Raw genomic sequence first — 16,559 nt, 5'->3', positions numbered from 1 at the left:
TAGGATTCAAAAGTTACGAAAAAGTATTCAGTAAAATACTTCCTTTTCACTCTGTTCCCCAGTTATTCAGTTTCCCTCCCAGAAGAAAACAAATGTTACTAGTTTATCTGTTCCTTCCAAAGATATATGTGTGTATCTCTTTTATCCATTTCTAAAACAAATTATAACATTCTGTAGACACTATTTTGCAATTAATTTTTTTCACAGTTTGTCTTAGTATGCATTCTTTTTTACAGTGCTTACAAGTTGTTTATTCTTTTAAATGCTCATGGTATTTTACTGAATGATGCATTACAATTTATTTAACCAGTACTCTACTAAATATCATTTAGTTGTTTTCAGTCTTTGGCTATTACAAATAGTGCTTCAATGAAGAACCTCAAACTTATATAAATAGTTCCACAAATATGCAAGTGTGTATATTCAATAAATGTCTAGGAATGGTGTTGCAAGGTCAAAAGATATTTGCATTTATAGTTTTGATCAATTATTGGCAGATTCTCTTTAATAGTGTCTGCAAATTTATAATCCTATCAGCAATGACGGTAGGAACCATTGACATTATAGTACTTTCTTGTACTCTAAACAGGAGACTATCAATTTTTTAAATCTTTGCTAATTTGATTGACTTAAAAATAAAACCCTCCATTATAAAGGAGATTGAGAATATTCTGAGACTTTTGTGAGCTTTTCAGTCTACTTACTTATTTTGTATAAATGGAGTAATTTTTTGTACTTTCCTTATTGATTTGTAAGTTTTCAGTCTATTTTAGGAAAATTGACATTATATGTTAGTGTGTCTTTTGTATTACATACTTTTATTTGTCAGTTGGCTGTTACAGGTTTTTGTTCATTTGCTTCATTTATTGAGATCTTTGCTTGCAGAACTTTTTTATATTAATATAATTATATTTCTCATATTTTATTTCATGGCTTTTAGTTTTAATTGGAACACTGTAAAAGGCTTTTTTAATTCCAAGATTATAAAATAATACCATGTTATATTCTAACTATTGTGTGGTTTCATTTTTTTATGTTTAAATTTATGATCCATCTGGACTTTGTTTTGTGGCTAAGCGTCTGCTATAGACCCAGTTCTATTTGTTTGTTTGTTTGTTTTACCAGGTGGCCACCTTGTTGGCTTAACACTTTCTATTGATAATCTATCTTTTCCCTACTAATTTTAAGTGCAAGCTTCATCTTATATTAAATCCACCTACACAAATATACTTTTCCACAGGCCGAAGGCTTTGTTTTCCTAACAATGCTATCTCTACTTCCTACCACATTTTCTCTTTTGTTTATAGAGTTCATACCGTATTAGCCAAATAAGACAGGTCTCATCATGCAAGAACCCAGCCAGACAGAGGCTCTTACAGTTTCATATTAACTCAATAGTGGCTGCCTTCCCTTAAATCTGCATTTAAATCTGTTTCTTATAAAACCCAGAATCTTGGTACAATGTGCAATCAATCTTTCCTCAGAAAACATTTTGCCATTAACCTTCTATTTCAGGGCAACCTCAATAAATATCACTTAAATTTTTCCCAACATTTCTTCCTAATTTTTTACTTTTTGCTTTGGAGCATGGAAAAATGATCCCTAAAATCAGGGAACAAATTTATCTTTTATGTTCTTCCTATGTTCTGGAATTTATTTGTGCCCACTTTTTAAGAGAGATATTTAATTTAAGTTATTATCTGCTTCTGTTACATTGAAAAGTTGAAAATCCTACATGGTTTCCACTTTTTTAGAAGGTGTGCTTATCAAGTGGCACATAATGCCTAGAGCCTTGCACTTGAAATACTTCCCTCCAAATACCTACCTGGTCTGCCTATACACCCATGTACCCTACTTCTTTTTTTTAACTTTTATTAAGTTCAGGGGTACAAATGCAGGTTTGTTACATAGGTAAACTTGTGTCGTGGGGGTTTGTTGTGCCAATTATTTTATCACCCAAGTATTAAGGCTAGTACCCATTGATTATTTTTTTTGATCTTCTCTTACCTCCCACCCTCCACTCTCCAAAAGACCCCAGTGTGTGTTGTTCCCCTCTGTGTGTCCATGTGTTCTCATCATTTAGCTCCCACTTACAAGTGAGAACATGTGGTATTTGGTTTTCTGTTCCTGTGTTAGTTTGCTAAGGATGCTGGCCTAAGACCTAAAGACAGAAATATCATTCGATCCTATTCTAAAATATGTAATTCTTGAAATGATATGGAATAAAATGGAAGTATGTCAAATTTAGTGTGTTGCTTCAATTGTATTAAATTAATTTTTTTTTTAAAAAAGGTGGATGGCCAAGTGCTGCAGTACATTGAAATAAAGGGACAGCTTAAAGTAGCTCTGAAAAACAAAAGGGAGCAAGGGAATTCTACTTCTCTCCCAGAAATGAGGTGACGGCAGCCATGTTTGCTGTTCTGGAAATAGGAGGAAAAATGTCCTCAGGCTTTTCTGGATTGTTCTTTCCACCACCGGTTATTGCACTTCAGTTCATTGTTCACATAGGGATTTTGTGCCACCGCAGAGACAGAGGAGCTCATAGGTCTTTATTTTCCCAAATCGGTCAAACTTCTTACTGTTTTATTAATATGCTTTTCTAATTATAAAATGTCTAGTTTTCTATAACCTGTTGACTAACATCTGTTGTAAAGAACTTGACTATAAATTTGTCATTGTTTCTGAATACCATGTGTATTTTAATTAATGGATCCATTTGTTCATTCATTCTTGGGTCCTCACACACAAAGCTTTTGTGGCATGATATACACATGTTAACTACATATCAGAGTGTCTTCACTTGCCACTTCTTTTGATGTAGCATTGCTATACATCCTGTAACAATGTTATATCGCAAGCAGGAGAAAGCAGTAAACAGAACTGAGGGAAGGAAGGATCTGGCTGTCAGTGTAAATGTAAATAGCAGCTGTCCCACTCAAACTGTTTTTAAAACTACCACACGGTGAGAGCTTTGCATAAAATGGGACAGATCTGCAAGTATCAGGTTTTAGCACAAAATTCAAGAGGCATGCTGCCATCCTCCTGTTTGTCCTGTTTTACATCTCCCACTATTGTGCAAACAGTAAAGGAAAAAGGATCAGATAGCTAGACCGATAGATAGATAGATAGATGGATGGACAGATAGATAGACACAGACAGATAGATAGATTGTCTCTGTTAAAATACTTTTTAAATATCTGTTTCAGTAACAACAGCAATGTCCAGCTATATTAACATATGGAACTTGACCTGTTGTAAAAAGATGACACCACTGATGGTATTATACTATTAGTTACAAAATACTTTTGAATTCTGAGGTCCACATGAGTTCATCCTCTAGTCAGGTGCTGTAGCATTATTTGATAGGTCAAGCTTTAAAACATTTTTACTTCCAAATTTGTAAACTTCTCAAATAATTTCCCTTCTATCATTTTTCAAGCAACAGTGAGTTTCCTGTATGGCATGGCAATGACCTTAAAACACACACACACACACACACACACACATGCCTTTGTGCCATTTCTTCCTCCAAATATTCAATATTTTCTTACCTTAAGCTGTGAGCCTCCATTAAACTAGCACTATCCAGATTAATTAATATAGAGATCCTTTCCATTTAGTTATATCATCTCTCTATTTAAAATAGAAGAAAAAACAATGATGTTTTCCACCACACAAATATTAAAATACAACTAAAGATCTGTCATTGCTCATTTGAAATATATGTGGGGAGGGGCATGATCAGAGTTTATAAAACATTAACTACACTAATATGTTTACTTATTACAATATCTTTTTTTATTAAACTAGACTTTTTTTGCTAAGGCCTAGGAGAGGAGGTCTCACCTTAGGGAAATGAAAAAAAATGGAATCTTTTTTTTTTTTTTTCTGAGACAGGATCTTACTTTGTCACCCAAGCTGGAGTGCAGGTGGCTCACTACAGTCTCAACTTTATGATGCCAAGCAATCCTCCAGCCTCAGCCTCCTGAGTAGCTAGGTACTGCAGGCATACACCACCACATCTGACTAATTTTTAAATTTTTCTAGAGATGCAGTCTTGCTATGTTGTCCAGGTTTCTCTCTAACTCCTGGACTCAAGGGATCCTCCTGCTCCTGCCTCCCAAATTGCTAGCACCTTTACTAAAGATATTTTCATTGATATTAACTGTTCTCTTTTGTATATTTATTTTGTATGTCTATAAACTTTTTCTCCTTTTTCTTCATATCATTAGCTATTTCATTTTTTTCTAGTACTTGTACTATAACATCTTGTATTATATACTGTCACCATAATAACAACAAACATGAAAAGGTTATAGGTAATATTCATATAGGTACAATAAAAATAAGGTGCTGCTAAGATACTTCTTGTTGTTGCTACTGTTATTGTTAAGACTGTCATTTTTGTAGAGACAGGCAATCTTTAGTACTCTTTTATATTCTCCATTGCTCCTAGCTAGCACTGTGCCTTGAATAAAGTAGGTGAGTAGATGCTTAGTATTAACATATATACTGTAAAAACTTTTATAACTTTTAGGTTTAGGGGTCCATGTGAAGGTTTGTAATATAGGTAAACTACACGGTCGTGGGGGTTTGGTGTACAGATTATTTCATCACCCAGGCAATAAGCATACTACCCAATAGGTGTATTTTCTGATTCTCTCCCGCCTCCCACTTTCCACCCTGAAGTAGGTCCCCATGTCTGTTCTTCCTCTCTTTGTGTCCATGTGTTCTCATTGTTAAGCTCCCACTTATAAGTAAGAACACACAGTATTTGGTTTTCTGTTCCTGTGGTAGCTTACTTAGGATAATGACCTCCAGCTACTCTTGCAAAGAATATGATCTCATTCTTGTTTGTGGCTGCATAGTATTCCATGGTATATATGTACTACATTTTGTTTAGAAAACTTGACTTTAAAAAAAAAAGTTTAGTGGCTAGGTAAGATTTGTCTTGATTAAGCTTTAAAAATACCATTGTTTTCCAGATTGATTTTCATGAGTTACTTTGCTGGGAAGCAATTTTTACTCCATTTCTTAAAAATTTGTGTTTAGAATTTTGTGAGAGAGCAAAAGTTATTCTTGATTTTCCAAAAAGTGCTCCAACTTTCTTGAAAAGTTATCTGAATGCTTTGCTGGTATTTTAATAGGTCTCATGGAAAAGACATCTGAATAGTTTAGATTCATTGCGAATGGGTTGTAGGTTCAGCAGCCACAAAATGACTTGTCCATGGGGCTATTTCACTTGTGAATCATGTGTAAAACCTTGGAAGTCAGTCTGATCTAATGGCCAGAGCCATAAGGGGAGTCAACACTTCTGTGTTTTGTTTTCTTCCCCTCAATTTTCCACATATCTCTGCTTGCTAAGTCACTTCTCTGTTCCTCAATTTCCCCTCATTCTTCCTTATTACCTCCCTTCCTCTCCCCGAAAAAGGTCATTTTTCTTGAATAGTTTAAGTAGGAAATGATTTGTCTGACAACTGCCAGGAGTGAGGCTTGAGCAAAATGTAAGACACTACTGTGATTAAGGTTGGATGCTGGTGAGAAACTCACTTGTCTTATTTGCCGACAGGGGAGGCTTTGCACTTGGCTCGAGATTTTGGCTACACTTGTGAAACAGAGTTTCCAGCCAAAGCAGTAGGAGAACATCTTGCCAGACAACATATGGAACAGAAAGAACAGACAGCAAGAAAAAAGATGATCCTGGCGACCAAGTAAGCAGAATGGGGAAACCTCTGTGTGCTTTCATCTTCAGTTTTTTTATTTTCTTTGAATGAGGAAAACAGTTGAGAAGGCACCCATTCTCTAAAACAAGGCGGGTCTTACTCACCAGTAGCTAAATATATTCAACAAGGACCTTCTACCCTTTGGTGCCTATGGCAAAGTTTACAAACTATCCTTGATTAGTGATGAAGCTGTCATTGAAACTGATGAAAGTTCTTGGAAAACCTCTCCAGAATATGCAGAAATCCCTTGGAGAAAAACGTTTAGGAAATGTAGATCCCAGGCAAATATGCCTTTGGTTGCTATGTAATTTGGTCTAAGGCACTCATTTTGCCTTAATAAATGAGGGTAAAGATCTCAAAACACCATAAATGTCTGGGGAATGTGACAGAAGATGAGGTCACAGATTGGTGAGAGGTACCAGGGAGACCTCTGGACCAAGGATCACCGCGAGTGCCCCATCCTCTCTTGTGTATGAGTAAGCATATCATCCTTGTACTGCCTCATAGTGGTATTGTCTTTTTTTTTTTTTTTTTTTTTTTTTTTTTTTTTTTTAAGTATAATGTGTTTCAAAGCTTCTGGAAATTGTAAAAAGCCTAATTAAAATAATGAGGAAAATGATATAGACAAACTTGACATCACAATAGGAAAGGTGGAAGCTTGCATAAGATGACTTTTAAATTCCCTGACATTTAAAAGTTCTTCGATAATAAATAGGAATACTACCATTTATTGTGTAAAAACCCAGCAGAACAGCAGGTAGCACTGCAGGTTATAGTCAAAAGTTTTAGAGGAAAATCCTTCAGGTAGTAACTAATTCTTGTTATCCTCTCTTTATTGAAATAAGTTATTGCTACATTTGGGCCATTAAGAATCTTAAATAATTTTTAATTCTATAATCAGATTTTAGAACTGATAGTTCCAGCTGGTTAAACTGTCAATTATAGATTAATTTTTTCTTCAGGGAAAAGTATTTTTTGTTTGTTTATTTGTTCATTTGTTTGTTTGAGACAGGGGCTCACTCTGTCATCCAGGCTGGAATACAGTGGCACGATCATGGCTCACTGTAGCCTCACCTTCCCCAGGTTCATGTAATCATCCTACCTCAGCTTCCTGAGTAGCTGAGACTATAGGCATGAGCCACCACACGCAACTGGCTTTTGTAATTTTTGTAAAGATGCATTTTTGCCATGTTGCCCAGGCTGTTCTCAGACTCCTGGGTTCAAGCAATCCACCCTCTTTGGCTCCCCAAAGGGCTAGATCACAGGCAAGAGCCATGATGTCCAGCCTTAGGGAAAACTTTTTAAGAGAAAACCTAGGGCAGATAGTATTAAAAACATTGCTTCTTAGAAACTGCTAAAAAGTAATTATTTAATGCCTTTGCAACATACTGACTAAAATTTAAATTGGCTCAAAATGCATAAAACCAAAACTGTATATTTTCTTTTCTACCAGCTTCTAATGTAACATAGATCTTTTTATAAATTTAAGAAGTATATGGGATACTTACCATCTCACAGGTTTGTCCAAAATACTTGAGTCCCTTAATTGGGGTTTATGCACTGCTGTGGCTATCACTGTTTAGATTTAGAATTGTATTTATCTATGCTGTTCTGAAAGTACTAGATTATCTCATCTTATCCCAAAGAGAAGAAAAACAAAAGTTGGTGGCAGAAGGGATAGAGAAAAAGCAAAACAAGATTAAGGGAAAAGGAATAGCAGAAAGAGAGAATGAAGACCAATAGACAGAGAAAGAAAATTATAAGGCAGGTATAAAACTTGAACTTAAAATCTGGGAATAAATTTTGTGATGTGAAAGCCCCTGAAAACTTACTAATCAAAAGACCCAAATCTGAACCTTTTGCATAGTTTGTCTTCTGGGAGTCGTTACCTCTGCCTTGTACTCTTTTCCTTTTCCAAATAATTTCTTGACTAAATTTATTTTCCAAATAATTTCAGTCATGTTTCAGTTTCTCTAGAAGGAGCTGAAAGCACCTGTAGTTAGTTAGTTTGAATCCTTTATATTACCTTAGGATAAAGATAAAGACTCATTACAGACCAAGAGAATTATCCAGTGCTAGCACTATATATCTCCCAGGTGTTTCCATAGTATATCATCCTAGCTGGCAAGATCATGTAAATTTACCAATGCACATATCCATGAGAATTTTACTGTTATCCCAAAATACAAATATCCAAGAGAAAACACCTTTATTTTTTCTACCTCAAAATGACTTGGTTGTGGTTTTATTATGCATATTCAAAGACTTTTACTCCTTAATTCAGAGAAACAGTTCTCCTGTACTGTGCTCCAGGAATTGTTTTGTACGTATTCATCACTACCATCTTCGAAACAGTAAATATAATTCCTATTTTCTTGGAGATTCCCATCATTCTGTTGAAGTGTGCAATAGTCTCTGAGTACATTCAAATTGGCACTGAGATTTTGTTTTAACAGAAGTAAATGCTAGAAAAATTTTGAAATCAGAAGAATGCATCCATATTTGTCAAAGTTATACTAAGACATCTATTTTTGAGTAGAGTATTTGACCAGGTAGTAGTATTTTCCTTTTACCTGGGATCTAAGTAACGTATATTATTTTGGGTGATATTCTGAATTTGATTTCATAAAACATTGTGAGAACATGTAATATTCTTTTATCTGTCTGCTTATAGCTGCACATTTGCAGACCATTAAATGTCAAGCGAGAATTGAGTGAACTTGATTCAATTAACATATTTTACAAAAGACTAAATAGGTGTAAATATCTGAAAATTAAAATACTGCTTTATAATTTTTTGTTTTTGTTAGGTATATGCATCCTATCTTCTTATTGGACTATATGAAATAAAAATCGAAGAATCAGGGACTGTGCAGTTACAACAAACACAGGCAATATAACCAGTAATCACTATAACTAGATAAATTAGGGATGTGTAGAAATAATATCCTTTTTGTGCAACATATGAATGGACCCAACATGTGTACTGAGAAGTTTCTAATTTTCCACTAATAGTAAAGCATTGGATATTTTCATCAATTAAAATGCTAAAAGCTAATATTAAGTAGCCTATAAGGATATTCATTATATCCTAGTCAGTTCACCTTTCTTCATAAGACTTGGGCAACTTTACAAAAAAAATACCTAAAATCTAAAATTTATTGAATGAGAGATCTAATTGCTGATCTGTGTTGTCAGATTGGCCTACATATTTTTTTAAAACCTTCATGAATAACAGATTTGGTTGTCTTTTAGTATATTGCCAAGTATACAGTTGCATAAAGAGCTTATTGATCTATATCTCTGTTTTGGTACCAGTACCATGCTGTTTTGATTACCGTAGCCTTGTAGTATAGTTTGAAGTCCGGTAGTGTGATGCCTCCTGCTTTGTTCTTTTTGCTTAGAATTGACTTGGCTATGCGGACTCTCTTTTGGTTCCATATGAAGTTTAAGGTGGTTTTTTCCAGTTCTGTGAAGAAGGTCATTGGTAGCTTGATGGGGATAGCGTTGAATCTGTAAATTACTTTGGGCAGTATGGCCATTTTCACGATATCAATTCTTCCTAACCATGAACATGAAATGTTTCTCCATCTGTTTGTGTTCTCTCTTATTTCGTTGAGCAGTGGTTTGTAGTCTCCTTGAAGAGGTCCTTTACGTTCCTTGTTAGTTGTATTCCTAGGTATTTTATTCTCTTTGTAGCAATTGTGAATGGCAGTTCGTTCTTGATTTGGCTCTCTTTAAGTCTATTATTGGTGTATAGGAATGCTTGTGATTTTTGCACATTGATTTTGTATCCTGAGACTTTGCTGAAGTTGCTTATCGGTTTCAGGAGATTTTGGGCTGAGATGATAGGGTCTTCTAGATATACAATCATGTCGTCTGCAAATAGAGACAATTTGACTTCCTCCTTTCCTAATTGAATACCCTTTATTTCTTTTTCTTGTCTGATTGCTCTGGCTAGAACTTCCAGTACTATATTGAACAGGAGTGGTGAGAGAGGTCATCCTTGTCTAGTGCCCGATTTCAAAGGGAATGCTTCCAGTTTTTGCCCATTCAGTATGATATTGGCTGTTGGTTTGTCATAAATAGCTTTTATTATTTTGAGGTACGTTCCGTCGATACCTAGTTTATTGAGAGTTTTTAGCATAAAGGGCTGTTGAATTTTGTCGAAGGCCTTCTCTGCATCAATTGAGATAATCATGTGGTTTTTGTCTTTGGTTCTGTTTATGTGGTGAATTACATTTATAGACTTGCGTATATTGAACCAGCCTTGCATCCCCGGGATGAATCCTACTTGATCATGGTGGATAAGCTTTTTGATGTGCTGTTGCAATCGGCTTGCCAGTATTTTATTGAAGATTTTTGCATCTATGTTCATCATGGATATTGGCCTGTAATTTTCTTTTCTTGTTGAGTCTCTGCCGGGTTTTGGTATTAGGATGATGTTGGTCATTAAAAAATCTGGAGAAAATAGATGCTGGAGAGGATGTGGAGAAATAGGAACACTTTTACACTGTTGGTGGGAGTGTAAATTAGTTCAAACACTGTGGAAAACAGTGTGGCGATTCCTCAAGGACCTAGAAATAGAAATTCCATTTGACCCAGCAATCCCATTACTGGGCATACATCCAAAGGATTATAAATCGTTCTACTATAAGGACACATGCACACAAATGTTCATAGCAGCACAGTTTACAATAGCAAAGACCTGGAACCAACCCAAATTCCCATCGATGGTAGACTGGACAGGAAAAATGTGGCACATATACACCATGGAATATTATGCAGCCATTAAAAATGAGGAGTTCGCATCCTTTGTAGGGACATGGATGAACCTGGAAACCATCATTCTCAGCAAACTGACACAAGAACACAAAACCAAACACCACATGTTCTCACTCATAGGAGGGTGTTGAACAAGGAGAACACATGGACACAGGGAGGGGAGCACTATACACGGGGGTCTGTTGCGGGGGAGTGGAGGGGACAGCGGGGGGGGGGAGTTGGGGAGGGATAGCATGGGGAGAAATGCCAGATATGGGTGAGGGGGAGGGAGGCAGCAAATCACACTGCCATGAATGCACCTATGCAACATCTTTGCATGTTTTTCACATGTACCCCAAAACCTAAAATGCAATAAAAAAAAAAAAGAGCTTATTGATTAAGTGTCATTAGTCTTCTAATTCCTATTTCTAGTGTTTTGTTGATTAAATATTTTGATGTAATTTAGACATTTATTTAGGTGAAAGAATAGAAACTGAAACATTTTTTGAATTCTAAAAATGAATCAGACAAAACATTTGTTTATTTGGTTAATAGAAAACATTATTTAAACCTTTTCATTGAATTTAGGACTAAATGTGTCTAACATTTGATCCGCATTAAGATAAAGCAGAATAGTTAACAACTTTTGGTGTTACGGTAATATTAATCATCTAAAGGTGAAACATAGAACTTGGATTTCAGACATCAGCTAAAAACTTACATCCTTAAGGACAATGATGTAAGTGATAAAGTTAAAATGTATGATTCATTGAAGGTCATCTTATGTTACCTAATTCATAATATAATGTTTTGTTTTGAGATATAAGATTGTTTCTTTTTGTAGTTTTATAAATAAAAATTTAAGAATGAAACTAGTCATAAAATCATAATTCTTTAAGTGCCATAATGAGATGATGATGATAATTGCCTAGGAGGAATCTACAGAATTGTCATCTGTTTTCAAGTCTAGAAGCTTGAAAGTGAGTGAGATAAGCTGTAGAGTTAAATATAAAAGGGGGAGAATTTTAATATTACTCCTGGTAGAGCTTCATGTGTGAATTATTTACCGTGAGTTAAATTTTTCCAACTCTTTAGCGTTTTCTCATTTCTTCATCAATTTTGTTATAACTTGCTCTATTATTTATACAGGAACAAAGTTGATTTGTCAACTAAGTTTATTCCATTATCCAATTAATTCTAATATTATACCACAATAACTAAAGTAATGTTTAAATCTTTATTTCAGTGTTTTAAAATTTATTTTAATCTGATAGAAAACTAGAAGACTGGTCTAAAATCAACACCAATCTTTCTTTGTAAGAATGGATTATAATGATGGCCTGCCATACAGTAATTTATAAATAATAGCATGAGGCCATGTTTAAAATTTTAGTTAGAAATTTTCATAAACAAAGATAACAAATCTAATTCTATTAAATAACACAAAGCACAACAGATTATGATACCCTCCTCAATATGGCACCAAACACTTAGATGAAGTTGCAGTCATCGATTAAAATATGGGCAATACACCTAAAAATGGGTATATTTCATAAAGCAATTGAGTCTTAGAACAGAAAATGTGAGCAGTTCAGAAGAAACCTCAATAAAAGTAGAAACACACAGTTATTAAAAGCATATATTCAGATGCTGTATCTCAGAGATCCAACTGGCCCTTTAGAAAGGGGTTATGAAAAAAAAAAGAAAAAGAAAATACAAAACAAACCTAAGTTGAGGAACATTCTAAAAAACAATTGACCAGTACTCTTCAAAAGCATTAATGAAAGATGGCAAATGACTGAGGAACTGTCAAAGACTGGATCAGGCTAAGGATGCATGACAAACCAAATGCAATGTAGAATCCTAAACTAGATCTTATACCATTGACAGAAAGAACATTTGTGGAGAAACTAAATTTAAGTCCAGATAAAATCTGTAGTTTAGCCGGGCGCGGTGGCTCACGCCTGTAATCCCAGCACTTTGGGAGGCCGAGGCGGGTGGATCACGAGGTCAAGAGATTGAGACCATCCTGGTCAACATGGTGAAACCCCGTCTCTACTAAAGATACAAAAAATTAGCTGGGCATGGTGTCGCGTGCCTGTAATCCCAGCTACTCAGGAGGCTGAGGCAGGAGAATTGCCTGAACCCAGGAGGCGGAGGTTGCGGTGAGCCGAGATCGCGCCATTGCACTCCAGCCTGGGTAACAAGAGCGAAACTCCGTCTCAAAAAAAAAAAAAAAAAAAAATCTGTAGTTTAATAGCATTGTGTATATAGCAATTTTTTAGAGATAAGTGCATTGGTTATGTAAGATGTTAACACAGGGGAAGCTCAATGAATGGTAAATGGAAACTCTCTGTACTTTTTTTTTTTTTTTTTTAATCTTCCTAACATGATCTTAAAAGAAAAAAAAAAAAAAAAAAACAGAAAGGGGATATGGAGTATCCTATTTCACTGAAGCAGGTAAGGACTTTGTTTTTCCATCTCTGGTTCTTTTTTACTTTCACCTGTGTTCTGCAAACATGAATAAGGCAATTTTGAACACTGGCATTAAACCAGACCCTCACTGTTCATTTTAAAAAATCATAAGCGATCTGTGGTAGAATTCGATAAATTTTAGATACCTGATTAAGAAGTCTCCACTGATTTTAACTCAGTGATCAATTATTTGTACTTCAAGAAATTTTGTCACTTTTTGGTAGTCATTTGTTAATGACACAAGTGCCTTGCTGCAGAATAATGACCGGGTCCACTTGGAATAATTTGATCCTTCTGTACCAGTCTTTGGTTACATTGATAATCAAAGTCAAGGCTACATTGTTACATTTTGTGACTGCCCATTGTAAAATCAGACAAAAAACCTAATTATTATATTATCCCTTGGTTACGGAGTCGGAGTTGCCTCACTTTACATGATGGATTCTTTTTTTTTTTTTTTTTGAGACGGAGTTTCGCTCTTGTTACCCAGGCTGGAGTGCAATGGCGCGATCTCGGCTCACCGCAACCTCCGCCTCCTGGGTTCAGGCAATTCTCCTGCCTCAGCCTCCTGAGTAGCTGGGATTACAGGCATGCACCACCGTGCCCAGCTAATTTTTCGTATTTTTAGTAGAGACAGGGTTTCACCATGTTGACCGGGATGGTCTCGATCTCTTGACCTCGTGATCCACCCGCCTCGGCCTCCCAAAGTGCTGGGATTACAGGCCTGAGCCACTGCGAGATGATGGATTCTTTTAAGCAATTCCTTAGCAATCCTTTACTTTTCAGAGACTGGACTAATTTAGTGTTTTGTTGTTAATAAACAAACAAAAAAAAAACTTCTCTCTGTATAGTGTATTCTGCTTCTTTAGAATTATATCATTTGGACTGTACATCACAAGGGCTTTATTGGTTTTTTTCCACACGAAAGTTTTTAGTTTATTAAGCTTCTTGTGAAAAATCCACAACGGCCACAGATAACATCATTACAGCACCTTTACCTCTTCGGCTGTGATCCAATCTCCAGCTCACTTTTTGCCAGCACCAACGTTGGCCTTTGCGGTCTCCCTGACTTTCTTCATTCTGTTCCTGCGTTCCTTTCGTTGCTTTCTTGAGGTCTTTTTCTTCTCATATAGGCCATGTCTTGCAAGTCTACGTTTGGGTTCCTTTTTCTTTGCATAATCCAGGGAATCATAAATCATGCCAAAGCCAGTTGTCTTGCCACCACCAAAATGAGTTCTGAATCCAAATACAAAGATGACGTCCGGTGTGGTCTTGTACATTTTGGATAGTTTTTCCCGAGTTTCCGTTGCCTTCCCAGGGCGAAGGATATCAATGACCATTTGCTTCCTCTGAGGTAGTCAGTTGGTCATGAACTTTCTAGTGCAGATCGTTACTGTGTTGTTCATGATGGCGGCCTATCCTCAGACAGTCAGGGAGTAAAAGAGAGCCCAACGGCTGTATTGTTGCATGGTAATACTGTAATTAAATGGAAACCAATGACTAGAAACCATAACCATTTAAAGCAAAAAATGCAGTAGAAAAGTGACCTTGAGGGTACTTTTTGCAAGAAATTAGTTTACATGGAACATAATATCACCATTTTTGTGAGGCTAATGAACTAAATTATGGGTGATTATCTGCTTCAACTACTAAGAGATATAAAATTAGTCCATAAGAATATGAATTCTAATGCAATATTGGGAAAAAATAATTTTCTAAAGTCTGTTTGAGTCATGGCTCTGCAGTAAGACTGTGACTTTAATTAAATTTGTTTACTCATATAATGTCTAAAACAACCATATTTCAATTAAAAAGATTATTGTGATCATTTCATATGGGGTTTCCCTTATACTGAGGTTAATCTATGAATTGTCATCTTAAAAATGAACATGGTCTTATCAGTGCTCATGGATCGTTATTTGTTTGAAATGTTGTATGATTATCCTATAACCACTGAGAGCAAAGTCACCATTGTGAACCTCAACTGTATGCTGTGAATGGAACTTTTGCAGTTGCTTTATGAAATGTTACGTAGACTTCTTTTAAGAGAGAGAACAAACCTTTGGTTAAATATCATGGGATGAAATTAAAGCCCAATTTCAAAAGTCCGATTTTAAATTTGATTCTCTTATTTTAGACAAATCTGTAAAGAATTCCAAGACCTCTTGAGTCAAGATAGATCACCATTGGGATCCTCCAGACCTACTCCAATTCTAGACCTTGACATCCAGAGACATTTAACACATTTCAGGTAAGACTGGTTTTTCAGTTTGCTCAAATTTTTTTACTAACCCAGACTCTTGTATTCCTATCACAGTTCCATTTAGAGACATCACCTATATATTTATATGGTGACTATTCTAGTCCTTTCAGATGGGCTATAACAAAACACCTTAGACTGGGTAATTTGTAAACAACGGAAATATATTGTTTACAGTTCTGAGGACTGGGAAGTCTGAGATTAAGGTGCCAGCAGATTTAGTGTCTGATGAAGCCTTGCTCTCTGCTTCAGAGATGGCACAGTCTCACTTTTCTCCAAAATGATGAAAGGGGCAAACAAGATCCCTTGGGCTTTATAAGGGCACTAATCCTATTCATGAGGGTTCTGCCCTCATAAGCTAATCACCTCCTAAAGACTCTATTTAATACTATTGCACTGGGATTAGGTTTCAGTATATGAATTTGGAGTGAGGTGAGGGGGACACACATAGTCAGACCACAGCAGTGAATGACTGAATTTTTTGAAATTCCAAGCTTATAAAATCAAACTGAGAATAACAATGCATGAAGCATTTTAGATTGGAAAATTTTATATATTTATGCATTGTTAGGAAATAATTATTTTATAAAAGTGAACACTATTATTTTAAATAATACTTAGCACTTTGGGATGAGGGTTCTGAAATTTTTTAAATAGTTCTTTATCTTGGTGACATAAATTGTTTAATGGAAAGACCCCGTGACAGAAGTTAACAGGGTATCACTGACTGATTTTCCAGAAGTATGTTAATAGCTTCTATGCGATTAGAAACTGCAAATGGTTTTTAAGTTAGATCACACAAAAGCATGAAATGTAGTATTGGAAGCATATTTTATATTTCATTTTGAGAATGAAGAAAATATTTTGTTTTCTGGTTAATTAATGCCCCAGATGGAATGTGAGAAAGAACATAGTAATTACTCAGATGCCTTACAGTTTTAAAATTCTAGAATTGTAATGCCTGCATGATAGGCATCTCATCAGTATAAAATATTGTATCATCTCTTAGTTATTATCATTTAGTTGAACAATGATAAGGAAAGACTAATACATTTTAAATATTAAAATGCTTTCAATATCTGTCAAAAATGTAAGACTGTTGAGGAGGGTACTTTACTATATATAAAGTGACAAGTGTTTAAATAAGTTAGAATTTAGTCTGCAACATCAGAGACAGTTAAATAGAATATTTTACAATATGTCACAAGTTTCCTCAAGATATAATAGACATACATCTCTGATGACTCAACTGGGGATTTATCTTCCCAAAATGCACAAAATGTAAGATATATTTCACAGGACTTCTCCCCTATCACTCAGTTGAGCTAGTGATAATG

At 35.4% G+C, this 16,559-nt stretch overlaps 1 protein-coding gene and 1 pseudogene across 1 annotated transcript in view; one reads left to right on the top strand and one right to left on the bottom strand.

The window, feature by feature from the left end:
• TFAP2D (transcription factor AP-2 delta) overlaps positions 1 to 16,559 on the top strand; it is a 61,706-nt gene that overhangs the window by 24,358 nt on the left and 20,789 nt on the right. Inside the window, exons 6-7 of the mRNA XM_012441526.2 lie at positions 5,570 to 5,711; positions 15,100 to 15,213. Of these exons, the coding sequence (XP_012296949.1) occupies positions 5,570 to 5,711; positions 15,100 to 15,213 (256 nt within the window). The remainder of the gene's footprint in view (positions 1 to 5,569; positions 5,712 to 15,099; positions 15,214 to 16,559) is intronic.
• On the bottom strand, positions 13,988 to 14,368 carry LOC135268313 (small ribosomal subunit protein eS24-like; annotated as a pseudogene).

This window comes from Aotus nancymaae, unplaced genomic scaffold (genome assembly GCF_030222135.1).
Source record: "Aotus nancymaae isolate 86718 unplaced genomic scaffold, 86718_ANA_hifiasm-v0.15.2.pri h1tg000040l, whole genome shotgun sequence".
Classification (NCBI taxonomy): Eukaryota; Metazoa; Chordata; class Mammalia; order Primates; family Aotidae; genus Aotus; species Aotus nancymaae.
The sequence above is the reverse complement of the archived record's forward strand: the minus strand, read 5'-3'. Positions and strand labels throughout refer to the sequence as shown.